Here is a 25,511-nt window from a genome sequence, read left to right as displayed (position 1 = left end):
ATAGGTACAATAAACACGTAACTGCGACGTCTAAGACATTAAAACAACAACAACAATATAGTCCGTTATGTGGTATCACGAATGCGTTTGTGGTAAACGAAATAGACCCATATTTTTGACCCACTGACAATCTAACTGTCTGTCTACAGGCTATTGGTTGAAAAAAATATGTTTAATAATATTATAACAAAAATATTGTTGTTTTTTTTTTTCAAATAAATTTTGCAACCACGGGTGTCGGATACCCATCGGCCCATCTTTGCGAACAGTCGATTACAATCGTTTTTTTTTTTTTTTGTCTGCGGTAGTACGGATCGTCAGTCATGGCTGTGCTATTATAATATATATAGGTACTGCGCAGGCGCCGCCGGTACCCGCGAAATAATAATAATATTATGTAGTCGTACAATACACTGCACGGGTACGGGAAATGGGTTTTTATTTTTTTTTTAGCAATATTATAATATGATTGTACACATATTATAGAATATTGATATCGTCGCGATGGCGAGACCGCGACGTCATGTACCTATTATTACAATGTATATAATATATTCTCGCCACGAGTACAATAATTTTAAACGCTCCGAACGAACGAAATCGCTCGCGTATAATATAATCATTAACAATCGGTCGGAATATAATTACATCCCGCGTTGACGACGACAACAATGATTAAAGACAAAAGGGATGACGATCGTTTTGTCGGTCTAGACGCCGGCGGCGGTCGATCCGCACGTGCGTAAAGTGTTTTTTTTTTTCCCCTGCGCGGTTCGTTATCGCACGTCGGTTGGCAGTTGATCTCGCACGAGCAGGGTACGGCGAAACACAATTCATTACGCACGGCCGCTGCATTATTCTCAGTACACGTCTCATATGCATTACACGCGACTCCCCCGAGTGTTAATCGACGGCAACTATTATTAATAACGATGCAACGATAAGTTTACGACGAGGATTTCCGGTGATAATATTATATGCACGTCGCGAATAAGTCTTGTGGGAAAATCAAAGTTTCCGACGACGAGTTTTCGTACACGGTCGGATATCCCGCGGTCGGAAACCTAACCTAACCGTTCGCGGCCGCTGCGGAACGTTTCGAAAACGTTCGTTGTATAATCCACGAAGCTCGACGAATGTCTTTTGCAACGGAGACGACGACGGATGACCGACGAGCGCGTACACAATGTGATAATATTATTGTACATAATATATATAATATTACTGTACGGCCAAAACCCGTCAATGACGACCGCGGCGGCCTCGCATACCTACCGAACCGTTACGTTAACCCGTTACACACTGAACTATGCGACGTTGCCGGATGACCCGCAGTCATGCCGGGCACAGCGATCGTGTGGGGGGGGGGGGGGGAGGGAATGCTTCCAAAACCATCATCACTCGTTGTTATTATTTTTTTTCTCCCTCGGGGGCGATTCGTGTCGGTTCGTGTTGTACCTGCATCACAATATACGCGCGCCGTATATAATGTATAATAACTGCCCGGTATCGTGTTATTATTAATAATACGATATATCACGACGGCCGAGTGGGGGCATACATAGGTGCGACGATAAACGATCGCGATTACGGACAAAAACAAAAGGAGAATAACAATATTATTGTAATATTACGAGAAGAATGCCGCGCCGCAGCAGACTACCGCGCGGAGACTCGCAGCCGGTGGTACAAGCGTCGCGGGAGTCGTACAATAAATATTATAATAACCTACACATGCGCTAAAAGGCGCTAAAAGTAGATTTTTCTTATTCTTGCGAGAAATTTTTTTTTATTTCACGCGCTTTCCGCCGGACGTGTTTCTCGGTCTCTTTTTTTTCTCGCACCACTCTACCAATTATTACTGATGCTGCTTCCCTTGGACCGTCTTATCCGCAGGTTTATTGACCGCTAATGTTATAGCTGCTGTCCTCCTCCCGGTTCCGATCTTTTATATATTTCGACGAAATCTATTTCATAGTCCCGGCTTGTCGTTTTCGACGATAATCAATACTATTGTTACCGAGACGACTATTGAGATATGTTTTTGTTGTTTATTTTTTTTTTTATCGCTTCCGTATCACTTATATCATATCAGTCAACGTAATTAATTATTATCTGTACTGCAGATCAAAAGCAGTGCACAATATAATATGTATAACTATATTATGAACTATATTATTATGATACACCTATATAACGGTGAATCGATAAACAAACCAACTCAATTCGTTTTTATCCCGAGTGCAAAAATTTATTGAAAATTACCTCTTGGATTAATTCAATCACAATATGCTGTATAGGTACGCCAATCAAGCGAGCCTACATTATTGTACGATACGTTTATTTTTATCGATTTATATATTATATAATACTATAATTACAATGTTCATTAAACTTACGCATACACATATACATAATATAAGCCGTATTGTCATATTATTATATATTTACAAACATAATGTATAAGTGCCTACGTATCTATACAAGATATTATGTGCGTGCGTGCGTTCGAGTACGCTAATCGCTACACGTATTCGTGTAAAATAATAATATTATCATTGCCGCCAGGCTTCGAGGACCGGTTCCACACCGCAGTTTCCCCGCAGCGAACATGAAAATAATATAATACATCATAATAATATATATATATATATATTATAATGGTACAATATAATAATACACATGGGACGCGCACTCGCATATACGCAGATTTAAAAATTGTATTTCGTGTAAGTACCCACTACCAACGGGATAATGGTGTTAAAGACGTCCAAAAGTCTCGGGTTTCGATTAGCATTCAGCGCGCGCGCTTCGAGTTAAACGCGTCCGCAGACATAACGGAATTTTATGATGCCTGTTGTAGTTACACCGCAGGAGTGAGTTAAGACGGACGATACGTATACACGGTTTTAACTAGGAAACTTGTAGGACGTACGATGTCAATCGTTGGTCAGGTCAGGTTATTTAATATATTGTGTAAATCAATGGTTTTTTTTTTTTTTTTTAATCCAATCGATCGCCAAAACAGTATAATATTTCGTCATAGTATTATTGTTAAGTATGCGCTCGGGAGCCACAATAAGAGAATATTCCGAGCCATTCACTATAAATTAATAATATTGTGCTTGCTGTAATTTAATATCACGTGCCTATTGATATGATATCGACTATCGACTTAAATAAGTTGTAACGAGTGTATAATATATTTTAATATTAAGTTTTAGTTTTAATTTTTTTTACGACTTGGATTATCACAATATCTTCTCGTAATGTATGGTGTATCCTATTTCGATTCAAAATCGAAATGTCTATTAAAATAATGTGATCGGTCTACTTTATGAATTAAATTACTCTGGTTAAAAGTGAATAAATAATGTGTTTTTTTTATTCAATTTTTGACCACGACTTTAAGGGATATTCACCTTTTCCGACAAATTGCGATGGTTTCGGGTCAAGGACTAATAATATATATATTATATGTATTAGGTACTGCAGGTTTAGCGATTTACATAACGATGAGCAAAACAAATTTCCCAGCTAGGTGCCAACATGGCGAGATAAATAACGAGTTTATAAATAGTAGGTACATAACGTGTCTTTACACTGGTTACTGGTATCGCGATTAACCATTTGGTCAGTACAAACACGCAATTATGTACATCTCAGTCACCCGATGAACAATGATTTACAGAGTTAAATGTTGTAACAGCCTACATAAGAGGTCCACCGTCCACGGATTTTACGTGTACCCTAATTAATACATAGCTAAATAGGTTCATCATTTGGAATTCAAATCCTAATTTTTAATTTTAAACATTTTTCTCGTAAGAAAATTAATAAACCACTTGTTTTTAATAACGTGTGATTTAAATTATTACGCTTTATTTGAAATAAAAATTAATTAATGAATGTTTAAAATTGGGTTACATTATACAATAATAATTATTCCTATATTTACTTTATAATGTTAATTTCGAATATAATACTACTATATACTAACTACTAATTACTATACTAATTTTACTAAACTAACCTTATCAAATGGTCCATCATTAGTTAAAATAATAAACAGAAGTAGAGTAAGTAACTAATAGCTTAACTCGTAAGTAGGTAGGTATCTATCTACAAAGCGCGTACTACACAATGTAGACGGTCTGTTCGTTTAACGCGTGGGAGCTGAAAATTTCCGCGATTGTGTATTTTTATTTTTTATGCTAATTAAATTGTCACCTGAACGTACATTATTTGTTGTTAAAACTGTGTCATGAGATAGTGATTATGCTTATCGTTATGAAATAATTTAAACTTCATCAAACATCTGTGTCGATTTTTAACGGGAGATCAATATTTAGACAGACAATAATCAAAATTATTCGTCATCGTCACCGGTGCACCTGCCAGCAACACCGAAAATAGTTTATACATAAAATATAAATAACCTACAAAGTACAACTGTATTATTGTCTAAGATACCGAACAGACTATTAGTATGCAAAATAAACTTTCACATAAACAAAACAAAAAAAAAAAATTGGCTATTATAACGCTCTGAACCCTCTCACCAAATAATATAACATCATTATGTATAAAAACATATATTGTCGAACAATGAAAACATTCGATAAATCTTTGTCACAAACAATAGCAAGAACAATTAATTAATATCCCACGACTACAGCTAATCAAACCGAATAGTGTATTATAGTTTTCCAACAGTCGAATATTAAATAGCTAGACGATTCACAATAATAGCATTACTTATTTTAAACGGTTGGTAAAAAATAAAACTATGAATGAATTCTAGCACATTTGACGTTTGCATAGTTGCATACAAATTTACAGGAAATACGAGAGAAACTTAGGTATAATTATATGTTATGTGTAACAGAGGCTGATAGGTAGAGGTTATCTTAATATGCCATACCATATAGATAAACGAGAACAAATAATTAAACTGTAAAAAAAAATAACATTATTCAATAAACGTTATAATTATGATTACAATCAGATGCGTTCAACGAAATGTACCCACGGCCTAACTACGCCTTGTGAAAAATGGCTTTGTTATTTTGGACAAAAATAAAAAAAGTATATTATCATAAATTATAAAACAAAATAAATTAAAATGTTGATATTGCATTGGAATCAAAATATTATAGTAAAATAGATCTCTGTAAAAAATATAGCTCAGTGCAATACTATTATTTATCAAAATTTAGGTACGTCCTATTCCGCAAATAACCAAAAAAAGTGTATGCACATAATATATGCATATAAGAGACGAAAAGAAGGCATCCTTTTATTTTTCCGAAACAGAACTATATAAAATTATATAAATTATGTATTATTATTTATGAAGATTTTGAGCTGTGACAAATTCTCGTAAAATATCTGATGGATGGACTTAATATTTTATGAGAAACGTATAATTCACGGTAATCATAATTTTGATATAATTTTTATCGCGCGTACGTAACTGTTTAATAATTAATGTTCGGTACGGAAAAAATTGTTAAAAAAACCGTGTCATCACGGTGATGTATTACAAATGATTGTGTTTCGCGGTGTTAAGCCGATCGAACGTCGCAGCGCTACACGTCGTCGTTTTGAATTTCACTGTGTGAATAACGACGCATTATGAGAGGACAATTTTTCACGGCAAATCCGAAAAAATATTCCGATTCATATACAATCCGAAAATATTACAGTTAAACACGCCCGGTGCGGTCATTTCGTATTGTGGATATATTGTAAAACGCCGAAACGAGGACGTAATAAATAGGTACCTACACAAATAGCCATCTATCATCTAATACGTTATTTCTTTTTTCTAGTGTACATTGTTCTGTAAACTATGATCGGCGGCATAACCGAAACGATGGGCCCAAACGTCGGAAGTTCTATAATTCTGAATAATCCGCAGAGAAGTTATAAAGCTGTAGGTACATTCACACACAACAGACGCACGACACATTATTTATCCCTAACATAAAAAAAAAAAAAAAACAATTTCCTATAGCATTTATCTATATATCCGTTATATCAGCTGTGTGGACAGTAAAAATAATAAACTACATAATATTATTATCAATAATACAACAGTTATTTTAACCGATTGAAAAATAACGTTTAAAATTTAAAAATATTTATCTATCTAATCGATGTTTGTATTTATGTTACAGGGTTGTTATGTTTAAATCAAAATGTTTTAAACGTTCTGTTAATTGGTTAAAAACAGTGTAAAATTCAAGTGATTATTGTGTTTTTTTTTTTCAAAAATAAAAAAATTACACCAACTCTGATTATGTACAACAGTACCTACTGATTTTGAACTCTGTGGGGCCATCATATATCTATGCCCTTAACTATACATTATTGAAACAACAAACAATCAGCACGTCGATATATGCCCTAAAAGCCAAATAAATATGGCCATATTATGGGTTATCAATAATTGCACCAACTATCGCGGGTAAAATCAATTATGGGGCACAAAAAGGTTACACATCAACTGCGTTACCACATATAATATAGGTACGTGTCCTGTCTATATGATATTCTATGACAAATTAGTCATTTATGAAAATGGAATAACCACAAACAAAAATCAGATAAGAAGCGAGAAGTCTGAATATAAAACGAAGTTAAACAAATTTGTTTACATTTTTACAAATGATTAGTATGTAGCACAATAACATAAAAAAATATTTTACATATCTGTGGTATGTAGTAATGTTTTGTCGTAAGAATAAGTCTATAAAAACAAAGAATCGAAAAAAATTGGTACCTACCTATTTCTAATATCTTATAGACAGTAAGTATGGGTAATAATATGTAAATTATAGTATATATATATATAATGTGTAAATTAGATTTAACCGGAGCAAAAGATCTATACAATTCTAAAAAACTTGGCGCAATTGACAAACATTGTTAAATATATAGCCATATAGGTAATAATAATTATATTTAATATTACCTAACAATGATTACCAAAATATGCTCTAAACAAACCGCAAAACTACTAAAAATCTAGTTGAAATTATGTTATTTTAATTAGTCCGTGTAGAGTAATACACTAATACCTATAAAATTTGAATCTTTAAAATAAATAATTACAAATATTATGTACCTACATAATTTCAACAAAATATAAATTGTAATAGTGTATATATATTTTTTGATGATGTCAAGTCTTACTTTTCTTTAATCTAAAAATCAAATACACGGTTTGTTATTTTTTAAAATATAAAATCTTCGAAATAGTCTAGAGTATGCATTAAAAATTAGACATAACCTACAATTTGAGTGTTTGCCCTTAATATAATATGTGAATACCAGAATACCTACGACAACTCTAAAATATAAACAATCATATCACAACGTAGTATTCCCGTGTAAGTTTTACGCATGTGCAAATAGAAACGTGGTATACACATTTTTGGAGTTAACCAGCTAGGTACCCATTTTTTTGACCAACCAACGAGGTTAGTATACCTATTTACACAATATTATAATATGTGCGATATTTTAGTATTTGAATTCGACCCGCGCAGTCACGCAATAATATTAGTGATCGACGTGTCTGCTATACGTTTAATATTATCATCATAATATTCTATTTTATGATCACCTCAGTAATGGGTATAGTCGTTGTAAACGGACTATATACCAGACTAGAGCTGCGGCGGCGACGAAGAGCTCCGGGAGTCCCGCGTTACGCTCTCATTACGTCTGTCCGACCACATAATAAAAAGTAAACTGGTCCGACTACGATAATAATAATTAATAATAATAATATAATATGCACTGTGTACGCGGTATATACACCGAATCATATTTTGTGTATAATATTATATACGCTCGCGGTTTCCCGGACACCCGGCCGCCCGCACGGCTGTAATGTACTCACACGATGATATTGTGTGCGTGTACACCACATACATAATATTATTTTTCGGTCGTTAACTAGATCACAGCGGTGCCGAATAACATACGCGTGCCGCGTGAAATTAGGTGACCAACAGGCAAAACCAGCATATATAGGTACCTGTTAGGTGTACTGCAGCTGTCGACGTCCGATCGTCCGTAAACGATGACCCAAATGTTGGTGACAGAATGCTCACCAAACAATATTGTATAGGTGCAGGTACAATAATAATTACAATCGCAGACGAAATAATAACAATATGAGTGTTATTATATTGCGCGGCCCCTCTCGCTGCTGAAATATTCCGCCTTCGACGGCCGATTCGCCACGAACCTGCAGCATCACTTTAAAAAGCGTTACGTGATTTTCGGGCACAATAAATTAATACTCGTCCGGTTGTCGCCTATATTATATATTTTCACAGTAGCGGACTGTGTTGTAGCAAATCGATAAATTATTAGATAATCCGAAGGGTATACCTATTACGACTTGTAGAATATAATAATACGTAGTCGATCATCATGGCGTCGATAGCTGGTAGTAATATTATTATACGTGGTCGAGTTGAATAAATAATATTATTATCATCTATACCAAAACAGAATGCGATCGCGTGTAGACGTGTATAGTTTATTGACGACGAGTATGATAAAAAAAAAAAAAACAAATTGTTGACCATTTTTCCGGATTTTAAATCGTCCGGTTTAATTGTTTGTAACACAATGGAGATTATAGTATTATAATTTAGCTAACAAAGTATTAACACATATGATTAATAAATAATTTAGACTTATAATAAGTGTACATAATAATATAGGAAATCAACCATAATAGCAACGTCGAACGTGTGTGGACGACCATTTGAATTCGTTTTGTGTCGGATATGGGCAATCGTAATTGAGTATTAGACGTAGTAATCGATGGTATTATATTACTATATTAGTGTTGAACAATTTGTAGACATTATAACGTATTACTGATTTTTACGGAGTACAGGAAATGACACCCAATATTGGACCAGGCTGGTAAAGCTGTGTTGCAGTTTAGCAGATATTATTACAATGTCATGTGGCTGCCTGCAGGTCGGACTTTTGTTTAGTTTAACTCCGAGGTATTTGACTGACGGTTGCCAAAGTGCGGACTCAGACATAATGATACAATACGCCATATATCTATCTGCAAATCATCTATTCATCCGACACACTGCAGCTGCAGCGTTCAGAGCAAGACGCCCAGAAACCCATTGGAATTTAAACTGGACGGAATTAGACATGGCACTGAGATAACATAATATTACATTTTTCCGTTGTCCGTTGTGGGTATGATTGTCGTACATATTTACCGAGACAGTCATGCATTCGACGAACAACTGGTAACCACGCCGGCGTATATAAACCTATATAATAATATAATATAATACTATAATAAACGTTATTTGACTATAGGTATTATGTACACAGTATACTAGCCGTATTATAATATAATGGCGGGAAATCGATTTTGTTTTTTCTTTCGTTTTATGCGTTTATTTCGGTTTCCTGTCAAATCACATTGTTTTTTTTTTTTTTTGTTTTTTTACGTTCCAAAACAGTTATTTCGAGGGGTTGTTGTCTTTGACGGTCGTGAATTCAAATCGCCCATCGTTTTTCCAATTAGTTACCATGATCGATTTACATTTCGATCATCGGCGGACGTGTATACCTATACTAATTCTCTTCTTTCTCTGGGAAACATTTCACGGACAAAACAATACTGAACGAAGTAACACAAGGTCGCAATCCGTCTTCCGTCGCATAACGCTGTTTTTTTCCCCTGTTTATAGTTATTGCCACAGTATTACGATGATTTGCATTTGCCGTTTACCAGTGTGTATTTCTTTTGAACGAAAGGGCAAAGAACTTTTGATTTCTCTTCGGCATAATTGATATCAAAGCAGACTATTGTAATAGATGCTTAACAATACCATATATTGTCACTCGTCTTTGTTCTTTGGACACCCACCAAGTGTATAATTAATATAAAAATGCGTAATATATATATACCGTCGTGAAAGTATTCTAAACCGTATATTATATAACCATATTAAAGGTAGGTATAACTGTCGTCTTAAAGGTTAAAATTCCATACGTGGTGAATCTCAACTACATCGGAGTCCATGATTAGAGTCAATATTAGAAATGTAATAATAATAATTCAAGTGTAAAATAGAATGTGGGATATTGACATATTGTTATGACTAAAAAAAACACTAATTCTCTTTCGACGTGTCTTCAAAATGTAAAGTTGTAACTTGCAGTTTTGTTCTGAGTGACTTGTAATCAATAAAACAAGAACCATTTGTTACTTGAACAAGAAATATCAATACGTACTGGAAAATTCTGCACATATTAAAATGGTATGTTTTAATAACCCTTCACCTGTCCAAACTCAGCTATTATAGTACCTACTACCTGTCACCTGCAACTAAAATTAATTTTGTACGGATTTATAATTACTTACTACCAATGCTACCGATGGATACAATTTGTTAGTGCAAAACCTCAAAAATGTTAGTTGTTACAAAATGTTTGCTTATAACAATATTTGTATATTCTATATTTCTATATTCGAAAAATTAGTTATTTTTGTAACAAAATTTCAACCGGTATATTTTCGCAATTAAATATAATTGTTAATATATTAGTATATTAAACAATAGAGTATATAACGATGTTTATGATCTTGGCGATGCTAGTACAGTTATACATACAATTAGTATTCTCGGGATCTTTGTACCTAAGGTGAATACTGCTGTTACATTCACTTTCTGGTTCTAATGAGCATTTAAATGTACAACAAGTGTACCTATATTATAATATTAATCAAAGCATTTAATATTTATTTAAGCATATTGCTGGTTGCTATAATTGCACCCATATAATATATTATATTGATGATTCTGTACAGTTAATATAATAATATATTTTTTCAATGGTAAATTGATATTTAACCCGGTTCATACGAGTAAATATTTTACGCAAATTTGTGACTTTGAATATATTCAGACGTACAGTAAAATATATAAATTTTATTGGCTTATAAAAATTATCTTACGTTTTCAATGGTGTCTAAATAATAATTATATTCATTTATATACTTCCATGTTCTTAATTCAACATAAATGAATATAATATAATAATGTATTAGTGCATTACACATTGACTATAATATAGGTATGTAGTTAAATTCTCTCCGTGTCTTATATTTTCAAAAAAAAATAAATTCAATATAACAACTTATATGAAGTTATCATATACTTATACATACTTAATTCAATGTAAATATAATTGTGTATAATATTATAATATAGTTTAGTTCTCTGTGTATCTTATATTTGTATAATAATTTTCGTGCCCAACGTGAAATGCGCGAGCAACTATGTGTATACTAAACTATAGGTATTTTGCTACGCATAATATTTGCATATATTTCGGACGTTAATATTCGATTTATTGAATTTCATTACATGGATTCGTTTTTGAAAATCCACAATCGTTTCTTGTACAATGATGAGGCATGTCCAATCCGTCGTATTCTGCAAACACGACGTATACAGGGGGTGTCATATACGTTATATGATTTTTGTCGATAATGCAAAGTCAGCGAACTTGCAAACGAATTGCCGTAATGGGTACACCTAATTGTATAAGACGTATTACCCATATTGTCTTCTTTCTGCAGCTACTGCGACTAGAGAATCGTTTTGAACGGTAAACTTCGGCTGTGCGGCGAAAATGTCTAGTAAATATAACAATATTAACAATCATGGCAGATGTTACATCATCATCGCGAGTGCATATACACACACACACACGCACATACAGTTAGACGTGTCCGAAATCACAAATCGTCGTCGACTGAAAATATTATTATACTTGTACCGTAATGTCGTAGTCGTTATTACTACGACAAAGTCACAAAGACGTCGAAAGACATCACTGCGTGAGCGCGTTCCTATATTTTATTATTATTATTATTATTATTATTATTTATTGTATACGGAGCGACGGAGACACGACGCGATGACGGTCATCCTGTACGGACGAATAGTATATTAGTGTATACAATATAATAGTATTATATTGTACAGGTGGGCGACGTGAGAGAATCGCACCGCTGCACTGTTTTACGGCTGTCAGACCGGACACATCGGGTCTCTCCGTCGCCAATATAATGTACAACAATACTTAACGAAAATAATAACAATATAGGTAATATCGGCTTCGTCGCCGCCGTCTCGTCACTCGTCGCACAATAATGTCTACTTGGCCGACGAGTCGTCCGCCGGTTCAACGACACGCGGGTGTCCGCCCGGGCAAACGGGCAAACCTGCCTGTACCCAATACCGTCGCAAAACGAAAATTGTTATTATTATTATTATTATTATTATTATTATTATTGAAGGAAATGCAATTACGGGCGCCACGCAGTATACGGTCATCGCATCATCGTCATCGTTCCGCCGCCTTTTCCGACCATTGTCCGTACTTACACGTGTCGTCTTAGTGTATTATTGTGTGCATAGGTCTACGTCCGAATACAACATATTATCGTGTAAGACGCGCGCAATAGGAATTCCCATGCCGGTCGTAATCTGCCGTGTAATATTATAGCCAATAGGTACACCGGATCATATTATAATATTATAACATAATATTGTCATGCTGGAGCAGTGTCCACACTGTAACCAATCATACGCTGCAGTGGCACATGAATGTCCAAGCACGATGTTTTTGATTTCGAAATACATAAACAAGTTTTTACGCTATCCGAGGTTTAGAGGGTTTGGATACTTCTAAAACACTACGTTTTTGAAAACAAAAAAATGTGATTTTAAGGTTTTTGAGTGGACGGGATATCAAACGAGTAACTTTTTATTTATGATTTTAAGTTTTGATGAGTCGAGTGAATTGACAACGGGCATATATAGGCATATAGCTACCCCATCTGCAAAGACGTGGTCCATTATATTCCACCCACCCCATAACTATTAATAATAATTATGTATAATAATAAAATAAAAACTATTAAAATTGTTCAACCCATTCGATATTCATTTTTAGAACTGTACTCTGACCGTGATAAAAACCTATAAGAATAATACCGCATATTGCTATAAGTTTTTAAAAACGAATAGTTATGACCTATACATAAAAAAAGGACACAAAGTAATTTTGATTACGATATGGTTAATACTATAACGACGGGACGTACAGAATTTTAAATCCCTCAGTGCTGTAGTGCCACGCAATAGAGATTGATTTATGAGATCTCTAGGTTTTCGACGTCCCTGCGAGGGGATATCAGGAATTGTGCGTGAGAATTATTGCGTTATGAAAATATGTATTAGGCGTGTAATTAACATATTATATTTTTTTTCTTTTATAAAAACACACGAAAAATCGGCTGACACGACAATAATCATATGCATCACGCTTTGCAGTTTTGCGCATCGCACGAGGTAGGTAGGCACATCAGAATGGCGTAGGCAGCATATAATATTATTATCGTCGTCGTCGTCGTCGTCGTCGGCCACAATATTATAATATTTTATAATAATATTATACGCACGGCGGCGGCGGCGGCGGAAGCGATTCTTCTTGCACGAACCGCGTCGATATATATATATATATATATATATATATTATATGCGGCCGGATATCGGCAAACACACGAATATCGTACGATGAAATGTATAATATAATATTAGACCGAAGGTATACCCGACGACCGCCGTTATATACAGTTGCGCCCGTCGTGATAATAATATTAAATTATACTGTGCTGTGGTATGTGGCGATAGTCCCGCAACCGCTTCGCGTCGATCATTGCAGTTTGTATAATATTAATATCAACATAATGATATTATTGTCGCCTCGGAGTCGGTTCCAGACGACGACGACGACGACGTTACACGTCTTTTGCAGCCGGCCCGGTGCACGTGTAAACGATTAGTAGATAATAATATAACAGGTGTAGTATGATATTGCGGACATCAGAAATATTATATTCTACGGACTCGAGATCCTAAAAAAAAAAAAAATATCGAGGGAATAATGCAGGCCACCCGAGACGAGTGCCCCTAAAACCTATTCTGTCGAATCTGGCGAGACTGCAGGTAACACACTTACTTGTATTAATGTAACATTAATTAGTCGTTGAAGTTTTTGATATTTTCCTCACTTTGTACTGCAGCGTACGGTTGAGCGACTATTGTTTACTGGTATAATATATGTATACTTATGAACGCAACGCCAAGCTGCAGGGAAAAAGAAAGTATGCTAAAAGTCATAAATTCCTCTTTCTACCTACAGTATAGTATATACTTATACAATAATATTATATATTATTATTATGCGTGACAAGTGCATGGATTTATGACTGTTGACTATATATATATATAAAATATTTTATTTATAAATATAATATAATATACAATACTACCAGGGAGACTGGTGCACTTGGTCAGCGTTGCGCGCTATAAGATCCAATTACGATGAACTATAATTATTTTTCGCATAATAATAATATATTCTTGTTGTTTTTTGAAATGAGGATGAAAGTCACATTTTTTTTTTTTTATTCGGTTGCCATTAAGCCGTTTCACGGTGAATTATGATATAGTCTGTCCATGTTGTTCCGCTTAAAAGTAATTCTATTTAATGACTCTATTTTATACGTAGAAAACGAAAAAAAACCATTGTAGTATATGCCTACCACATATTATATACTGAGTATCGCGCTAACCGATAAAATATAATAATAATATTTATTTATTGGAAATATAGTACTTATTTTGTTTGTGAATAAAAACATAGATATGACGATACTGCAGTTCTTATACTGTATTGTAGAACTGTACAACATACCTACTATTCGTAACACACGCACACACGAACATTTGAATACCGAAAAAAATGCACACGACAGCTAGAAATAACACGAAGATTTTCATTTACATTTTATTCACGGTTATTTTACAATTAACTCGAATATCGATATGTAGATAATAGGTACGTCCCCATTTGTAAAATAAAAAAAAAAATACAAGTATTGTAAAATGATTATGAATGGAATAACGCACGTCATACACAGAAATGTTCATCATTTTGATATTATCGTGTACCGTCTGCCTCATAAATAAAGAAATATACGATTTACGATCACATTTACGATTTACATGATTAAAAATATATCGACCAGACCAACACTGTTCACTGTAAAATACCTTAAGAATTTTTTCTTATCAATTACAACACACTATTAATTAATGTTGTCGTGATAGATACACTGCAAGATGTGCAATAATATACCCCTCCCAGAAGTTTTCGTAAATAGGATACAATACATTAACATGTACAATGCGTAGGTACACTTATTAGTTATTACTTACGTATTTTTATTTTTCAATATTTATATATTTACCTATTTTTATGTGACGGTTGATTTACCATTGAAAGGTCAACGGACGAAATAAACGTTTACTGAATTAATTAATAGGTAGGTACCTATACTATAAAAAAACAGTTTTGTTAGGACTACGGATGACTGTATTTTAAAACTCGTAAAAACGAAAAAAAAAACCGATTGCAGTTATTCAGTGATGATTACTATTTAGTTGAATTGCCGTACGACTGTACAAATACGCTTAAATGTAATAAGTAATTAGTAGATACTAGTACAGTAATTACTTAGTACAGATCCTAAGACAATGAGAATACAGTTATTAATGAAAATATATGTATAATAATATACTATATACAATATACTTTAAGATAGATTAAACTTTTTCTGACGTACGTATAGGTATATTCCTAAAATGTTTGGCTTAGATTAAAGACAACATATATATCAACGTTCTTAAGTTCAAAAATTAATTATCCTATTTGCTGATGTTTAAAGAAAAAATGTAACTGTAAATATACATTTTTTGATTGAATTTCCACGGTATTTTTTCATAGCTTAAAATAATATTATTTTATAATATATTTATGTGTTTTTTTTTTTACTTATACCTACTCAAAATATTTAAAATCATAGTGTATATAATATGGTGTGTATAATATGTATAACAACCAATATTTACGTACCATTATAAACTCACTTTATGTATAATAATTTTAATTTAGTCTATAATTTTTCAGTTTTTTTTTGTCCATATTTATATCAAGTGATCGATTTTTTACCGGAACAATTAATGAAATGAGTTTTTTTTCTACAGAGCCTATACTATTGTACACAAAACCCCATAATTACAACGATTTCGCGATTGATTGCCACGAAAATATTATGGATAATATAACGCACAGTCATTATTATTACATGTTGGCCAATCCATATTTCATATTATAATATATTACGTTGGTTTTCGGTCGATACCGTATAGGTATATACATAATATTTATTATAGACTGCAAGACATTATCCCGTAGTCCCGTCGGCGGCCTATATTATTATAAAGGAACAGACAATTGTGAAAATAAAAAACTTTTCGAATTTCCGATAAAAATCACATTGCTATTACATTATCTCGGTTCGGCCATATTATTTGCCAAATATAGTTAATATAGTTAATATAGTTAATACAAACGTGTTGTTAGATATATTTATTTTATAATTATTCACGAAAAGCGCCTAGTTAGTGACCTAAATATCTTTCATACGTCCTAAGGATTTGCAGTTGTATATTTTTTATTCTCGGCCACTTTAAACCATTCGGTCGATTGGGAATGTTGTACTATATAGTTCAGTTTCTTTGCTAACCACCAAATCTATGACCAATCAGGTAGGTAAACCGTACCTATATGGCTGTATTATACATTCTGATCGCAAACACGACTTCCTGATTTTATAAATCAATATTCGGGTTAAAGTAAAAAACCAAATTCTGATAGTTTTCCCGATTGTTCACACAATTATTGCAATGAAATCATTCGACGAAAGCGATACTGTCGTTCACATTTATTACACGTCATCCAGTGTTCAAGTTTCGTGTGTATGCGATATATATAATATAGAGAGAGAAGTACAGCCACAAGACCTCGACCGAATGACGGAGACGGCGGTCCGTTCTAGACGGCGGCACTCGGTCGGTCGAAGGACGTTACGTAAACGTCGTAAGACAAATAATGCGTCCGTACAAACCCCGCGCTGGAGAGTTCCGTGTGAGCGCATGGAAATTTTGATGACGATCGTTGTACACGCACACGGTGTAATATCATTATTATACCCGACCGAATTCACTTTCTCTTGTGTCGTAGAGAACAAAAGGTACGGGTCACGGTCCTTTTGGTAATATAATAATATTATATTTTATCATACACGTACGAACGACCGTCGTCGTCGTCGTCGTCGGCGGCGGCGGCGGCGGCGGCGGCGGTGCGAGCGGCGGCCATTGGCGTTTTGACCGTAGTAAAACACCGGAAACCGATGTACCGGATTCTGCTGTTCTGCCGCCGCCGCCGCCGCATCGATCGTCGTCGCGTTTTTCATAAAAATTCTCTGCGCGTTCGTTGACACGTCGTCTTCTCACTCGGTGTGTAATTTTTTTCTGTTTTGCACGCATATACACACAGAGATTTAAAAAAACCCAACCACCGAGACACGCCGAAGTGTTTCCGCGAATCCGTGTCTGTGTCGTCAAACGAACCGTTTAAGCCGCTACACATAGTAATATCCTCCTTACGACCGTAACTATGGCATATAGGTAACCGACTATACATATATATATATATATAGGTACATGGGTGGTCAGCTTTTTTGCACGATATAAAGGACGCTCGGTCGCCCAATACTCGCGCGCGTTGTTGTAATAAAAAAATAATATACGTATCGATTTTCTCACGCAGTAACTGTATAGACGTATACTATACATTACATGTATAATATATTATTATCGCATGGCTGTTATAATATATGCGCGTACCTAGGTACATTGTTATGTAACGCGGGTCCAAATCACTGATTATTATTCGGTTTCTCCCGTCACCGCGTGTAATCAATTTCGTCCACCATATAATATTTATATCATACGCATATAAGTAGGTAAATAACAAACAATATAATATACTATAATAATATAATACACAATATTTTGACATATTCTATTATATGCACCTGCTCGGTCTAGCCTGACTAATAATATTATAATCTTTCCTTCGCTTTCGTTTTTAATGTTTTTATTTTATGTGATAAACATATAGTCACTGCTCGTCGCACTAAGGAAGAACTTGGTTAAGGTACTAAGGTATGTTGTATCTACAACCTATTTACATAAATGTATAATATAAACCGGCATACACGAATTAATATTACCCTATGTATGTATAGCATAGTATCCCCACTATTTGAAATTACCACTACGATTCTAATGTCTTCTTGTACACAAATATATAATATAGTTATAAGTTAGCTAACTAAAAGAACATATTAAAAAGATGAATAAATTGTGATATCAAATGAACACAACAGTTATAAGTTATTATAATAGCTACAATATCGTCCATATATTCGTATAATTTTGCGAAAATGTAATATTTAGTATTTGTAGTTTAAAAAGAAAAAGAACAAACCCAAGAATACAGTTATTCAGTACAATCATGAGGTAAAATTCAGATTCTTCAATTTCGATCAAATATCATACAAGATTATAGAAATAATTATAGAAATAAATATAGAAATAATTTACCGATAATGGCGATAACAAGCAGCAGTAGCATGGTCATTTTAAAATTATTTCTCCACATCGTCTTGTAGTGACGTTACAACTAAAATCACATGTTTGTGTCGATCACACCGACAGCGACGTTTTATGCACGTATATTTTTAGACAGATTATACGTTAATCGTACAGCGCACTTGCACATACACATGCACTACACGAACGCTGAATTTAAAAACAAAATTTTAGTATTAGAATTATTAATTTGTTGGTACACAAATGAGAAAAAATATCAACGAAAGAACCGTGCAAGTAAAAAAGTAACTGGGATAATCGGTCGAACTTATATTCTTTCTTATTATCTTTACGAAAATAAAAAATGTATAAACAATTAAAAATCACCGAGATGTTATGAGCGGATAACGGAAACTTAAATGCAAACGCGGTATACCATCATAGAAAGACAGCCAGAAACTGAGCCGGGCATTGAAGTCACTGACACTGTGTGCGCCGCGGTGATGTGAAACTCGAAACGGTTTTCCCCTCCGTTACCCAACTATACACACCGACAACAGTAGTCTATCCATAGACCGTCCGGCAGATGATGGTTATAGCAATATACTAACTGATAAATACGCCTCTCTCTCTCACACTCCCTCGTAAAAAAACGCACAGACATATTCATTTATATATTGTATACATGTATACGTGTGCGTCGTTGGTGTATACGCAAGTATACCAAAAGCATATATATTATATAGTGAATAAGTTATAGGTATACCTACACGCAAAATGACTCTGTTAAATTCCTTGACGCATTTATTATATTGAAGCAAATAATGATAATATCTAGTTATAATATATATATATATATATATATATATATATATATATGTATATATATATAGTTGGTTATGGTTTAGTTGACTTTAAAAATTGATCAAGACCGTCAACACGAAAATAATTTTAAAATATATAATAAATTAATGAACAGGGAACCATTTAGATATCTTTCACTTAAATTCTTCTGAACGTCAACACAGTTATTGAGTTTAATTGTTCCATCGTCAGACGCACTCAGACCTGACTATAAGACCTTATCAAGAAGGGAGATGGTAAACTGCGGCAAAATTAACCTTTTTCTAAAAGTTGATTATGTAAACTGTGGCAAAAAAAAAATTTACATTATACAATCTGCGACAAAACCGATAAGATACATTATACAAACTGCGGCAACTTATTTATAAATAAATAAATATGTCTTGTATATAAGTTTCTGTTAAATAATCACAAAATTGTACTATTTGATTATTAGATGGCATATCCGCAATTAAATCAAAAACAAACGAATCTTCGACTTCATCAGGTTCAAGGAACGGAAGACCAAAAAAAAATTTAAAAATGTTCCTTCATCTATGTCTCCTTCAATATAAAGTTTAGATAGACCCAAATTTTGTAGTTTTCTAAACCACGCTTGGCCGAGATGAAAATTACAACCACGAATAATACTGGTTGGCCATATACTGCGGACCGCTTCGTGTATTCCAATTTCAAAATCAATGTTCCGTCCATAAAAACTTTTTCCATAGAACATAAGCATTTTAAATTTGTGAGACATGTAAATATAATTATATTTGTTTCCTTATCATTTATTAGCAAAAAGTTTTCATTTTTGTTAGTCGTAATATTCATATTTATTAGAACTTCATGTACTTAATTAATATTCTTGGGAAGTGGTGGGTGATATTTGGTTTTTTTATTATATACATTTCTACGAATATATGAAATATCATTAGTCAGTAATTGCGTATCGTTTTTTAAACTAAGAAGTTCTTTTCTTATTATTTTAGATGGCATTTCGTTTATATTGCTTTCAGATATTTTTCGTTTGATATTATTACTTACTGCTTGACGCTCAATTGTAGAATCTGCTTCATGATAATGATCCAAAACTGATTTATCTTGTATTAGAGTTTTTTCCTTGTTGAAGACCAATTTGGCCTTGCATATTTTATTAGCGCATTCCCACGTTTTATTACCACTTAATTTTTGATTCATATTTAAATTTGAATTTAAAATTGTTTAACACTGTTAGTTGTTTGCCATTCTGGCTAAACATTGTTGTAAATTCCATCACGTTGAATAAACTTTTAACTCAACTAACATTTAGCACTTGTAAGTAGATACTAACTAGTATTATCAAAAGTAAAGGAACCAATATTACCGATATGCTTCGTTAAAATTTAAAAATACATTTGGATTTACCTTACCAATTTCTACGCAAGACGCAACATCACATAATAAATTAAATGATAAACGTACATAGGTACACATGGGTAGGTATATATGATTTAGGTACTATAATATAGTATAGGTATATAGAAGGTATATAAAATAAGTTGCTGCAGTTTGTATAATGTATCTTATCGATTTTGTCGCAGATTGTATAATGTAACATATTTTTTTGCCGCAGTTTACATATCAACTTTTAGAAAAAGGTTAATTTTTCCGCAGTTTACATACAGCCATCAAGAAAAGCTTTTTTCGTGTAGATTATGTATCTTTTGATAGGTGCTAATCACCTGTTGTTGACCTCACAACTCACAAGTGTATATAATGTAAAACTTGTTGTACACCTCACAATATAATAAAGTACATACTTACTGCGTATACTCTTTAAGTATTACAAAGTTACAAATTTACAATAGATTAATATTTCATATATTTATTATTATATAATAAGGTTCGATAATATAACGATTTAGAAATAACACCGTGCATAGTGTTAAAATTAGATTTAAGATCTGTACTAGTAACTGAATTTCTTAAAAAATAGTTAAGTAACGATATAATACCTAACTATTATAGTTGAGATGCCAAGATACATAATTTTGTTAAAAATATCAAACTGGCTACCCGTCTGAACATAATATTTTTAGTATAACATGGGCTAACACTTTTCTATGAAATAAATATATTTATTATGTTATCTACTCCATTTTTTTTATTATTATACTATTATCAGTTATTTACTCAATGATTAGACATTTTAATGTTTATCGTGTTTATCAATACTTATTTATAAGTGTTCTATAGGGTTCGTATATCGATTGCGCCGAAATTACCTTTTTACCTGTAAAAAATCTATCAATTGCGCCGTGTATCAACTCCGCCGAACTTTGTTACATATTGATTCCGCCGTGCGTCGACTATCAATTCACTGAATATTTGTAAATTGTTTATTTTAATAATAACAAAATGTAAAAGGCTTATGTTTACATTTATGTAATTCTATTTTATGGTATAAAATATGTTTTATTTCATTAGTAGGTACACACTATAACTTACTGTAATTTGTAATAATATGACGATTTTACTTAATTTTGTAAAAATAATAATCGCTTGGTATTTGAATCATATTATTTTAATAAATATTATCTGTTGTGGACGACAATGTTTAAATTATTGTTTTTTGATATGTTTATATTTAAATAAAACTTACTTTATACTATTATGGCAAACTAAGTGTATTCTAACCTATACTTACTGTTAATTAAAAAAAAATTCTGTATATATTGTTTAATAAACAATCGGCGGAATCAGCATAAATAAATAACCGACGGAATCGATAGTCGGCGGAATCAACATAAACAAAAATTCGGCGGAATTGATACCCCGGAATTCAGACCCCATTCTATAAAGTTGCCAAGTATTTTCATACAAATGTATTATATTGAAATAATGATCATTTTTAATTTGTAGGTAATGTTACCGGAAATAATGATTGTTAGTCACTGTCGAGAATGATTGGGATAGGCAATGTTCTAATAGACGATATATTTAAGTCATTGGCTTACATAATATCTCATAACTCATATTTTCAATCAAATGATAGGTAGGTACACCCAATAGGGATAACCATAATAATTAGTTTATGTACCTAAAGATTTTTATATATTATATATTAATTGAAATTACAAATATATAATATGTACGTTTAATGACAAAAATACATCCTGTTTAAAAAGAAATCCAATCATTCAAATTACATAATTAAGAAAGTATCAATATACTATTATTATAGTGAACTATGAGTCATCATTCAATATTACGTGTGTGCCGTAAACAGGTCACGGTCGCTAAAAAATCAAGTAAGTAAATCAATAAAGTTTTAATTTTAATAATACTGAAATAAGGTCGTAATCCCATTTTCTACTACCTACTTGCAATATCGATAACATTTCGGACAAGTAGGTAGCACAAACTGTTTAATTTTATGATTAAAAAACCCCCATTTAAAAATGTATTCGACAATATAAGGTATACCTGTTATTAAACACAATATGCGACACAATGGAATCCGACACATAGTTTTTTGCAGCGTATAAATCGCACGGAAATTGGATAGAATTCGGTTGCAAATCTAAGATATATATCCTGTACCTATAGGTGCTATACAGCGATACAACCTGTACGATATAATATAATAGCAGTTGGACACATCCAAATCGAATACCGTTAAGTTTATTTATACGCTTTGACGACACATATTTTGAAGATGTCATTTGCCGATTTGTATAATATTGTACATATTTTTGTACCGTTTATATTATTTTGACGGGCCTACCATTGTTGTTTCGGAAATAATTCATAGATATAAAAATATAATATAATAGTACAGATTGTACAATACGGATGAAGCAAATCGTATACGCTATACAATCCCTCTATATACTTCAGTGGACCGAAACATCTGTATAATAATTTAGTATTTTAGTCGCAAATAATATACGTCTGATACGTCCCGATTGGCTTTTAATATAATATAAATCCGTGTGACAAATCGGTAAATAGGTACCGTGTAGTATATTAGGTATCTATTATATATATAGATCACGATGTATACGAATGTGCATGATGAATCGGTGTGTTTACCGATATACATGTCTATATAGGTAATATCATTTACGAAGACTCTACATAGCAAAATAACAACAATACGTACTCGTAATCGTCTTGCAATCTGCTCATAAAGTGAAAATGGTTTTATTCATAATAAATCATGACAAGACAACTATTTTTTTTTTTTTATTTACGTATATACAGCGTGATTCACAAAGTTTATAGGTAAGTTTACCAAAAGTTCACTCACTTTATTTCACAACCAAAATTTGCGTTTACTTAATACTTAAGTTGTCATTGATTTTTTTGACGAATAAAACAGACATAATAAATTATGTAGAAGACCACATTTTGTCCTTGGACCTTGAGTAAACTATTTTGTTATTTTTTAATTCAATATTTACAGTACGTAATTCAACAATATTCCACATATAATAATAATATAATATAATATAATATAATATAGTATTTATAGAAAACTAATTTATATAATTTTAAATTATAAATATTACAATCTAAATTGTAATAAATTGTATATAAATACTAATTTGTTTTATTTAAATAGATATTTTATGTCAGTTAACGGTTTAACTTTTTGAATTTTGAATACAAAACTCAAGTTTTTATTTATAAAATTACTTTAAATATAATTTTACCATACAAGTACATTAAGTACAATATAACTTATAAAGTACCAGTACCACCACCCACTCAAAACATGTTTTGCGGACACAGGCTTCGGCCATCTCTGCTCGACTTTTGGCAAAGTGACTTTCTCCGAAAAACAATTTTTCTTGTTAAATTTGACTATTTAAACATTTTTACTCTATAGTTTTTTTTTTTATTTATTGATCTTTTTTTTGCTTCGGCGGCATGGGCTATTAGCTTTTAACATTTTTACATTAGTACATTAAATTCATTTTTGGAAGACAATTTGGTTACAATTATGGGGGGACTTTGTGACTTATGACTTTAAATGTTACTTCAATTTTGGTGGTACTGAGTAATGACATGACTTTTTCAGGTTGACAGTCGGGACCAATTATTTCATATAGGTTCGTTGGTAAATTGAGTTTTTTCCTTTCTTCCTCGTTTGATCGGAATTCTGTCATCAGGTGTTTTATAGTGAGGGTAACTCCACATGAGTTGCATTCCGTCGGTGGTCGGTTCTTCATGAGGTGTCCGTATGTGAGGTAGTGTGGCCGTTTATTATTATTTCTGTTTTTCTTGTAATTTGGTATTGTGGCCAGGGGTTTATGTTTTGTTTTATTTCACGTAGTTTGGTTTTTTGGTTTAACCAGTAATTTTTCCATGTAGTCTATAGTTTTATAAGTGGGTAGTGGGTACGATAATATCTATAATTTTAATTTGATAATATGTATAATATGTTAATTATAATTTTCAATAAATATAATTATAGTTTGCTATTAGCCCGAACATAGGAACTTATTTATTTATTGTAAACAAAAACAACAACAGTGATTAAATTTAGTAATTTTTTTTTAACATGTGTTTGCTCACCTTTTTTATCAACACTTGTGATGGAGGTGAAGAGTACTTAAGAGAAAACATACATATTAGATGAAATTTACTATTTAGACGTATGTAGAAAATAAAGAGAAAAAAAGAAACATTTCAAATATATGAGATAGAATTTACATTTTACAGGTTTTTATCAACTCTTAAAAATAAGTTTATTCTACTAGTATATTATATTAATTTTAATAATGCTTTTTTTATTGACATATCTCAACTCCTATATTCATACAACTTCTAAGTCTAAAAGACTTTTTACAATTTGTTTTAATAATTATTACATTAATGTTTTTTTTATATCTAGTATTATGTTCATAACTCACAAGTCCGAAGTTAATTTTTATTGTTGTATGCTAAAGCCTAAAAGTAGAACATTTTTTTAAATAATATTTTTTTTTTTTGAATAAGTTAGAAATTAAAATATTTAATAGTTATAAAAGAAGA

The 25,511-nt window shown here is 32.5% G+C and overlaps 1 protein-coding gene and 1 pseudogene across 1 annotated transcript in view; both read right to left on the bottom strand.

Annotated features, from left to right (window-relative positions):
* LOC132948239 (uncharacterized) overlaps nt 1–19,132 on the bottom strand; it is a 39,069-nt gene extending 19,937 nt beyond the window's left edge. The window contains exon 1 of the mRNA XM_061018629.1: nt 18,657–19,132. Within this exon, the coding sequence (XP_060874612.1) occupies nt 18,657–18,714 (58 nt within the window). The 5' untranslated portion in view covers nt 18,715–19,132. The remainder of the gene's footprint in view (nt 1–18,656) is intronic.
* Nucleotides 19,133–19,959: 827 nt separating this feature from the next.
* LOC132948305 (uncharacterized) lies at nt 19,960–20,763 on the bottom strand (annotated as a pseudogene).
* Between the last annotated feature and the right edge of the window lie 4,748 nt (nt 20,764–25,511).

The sequence above is a fragment of the Metopolophium dirhodum genome, chromosome 7 (assembly GCF_019925205.1).
Source record: "Metopolophium dirhodum isolate CAU chromosome 7, ASM1992520v1, whole genome shotgun sequence".
Classification (NCBI taxonomy): domain Eukaryota; kingdom Metazoa; phylum Arthropoda; class Insecta; order Hemiptera; family Aphididae; genus Metopolophium; species Metopolophium dirhodum.
The sequence above is the reverse complement of the archived record's forward strand: the minus strand, read 5'-3'. Positions and strand labels throughout refer to the sequence as shown.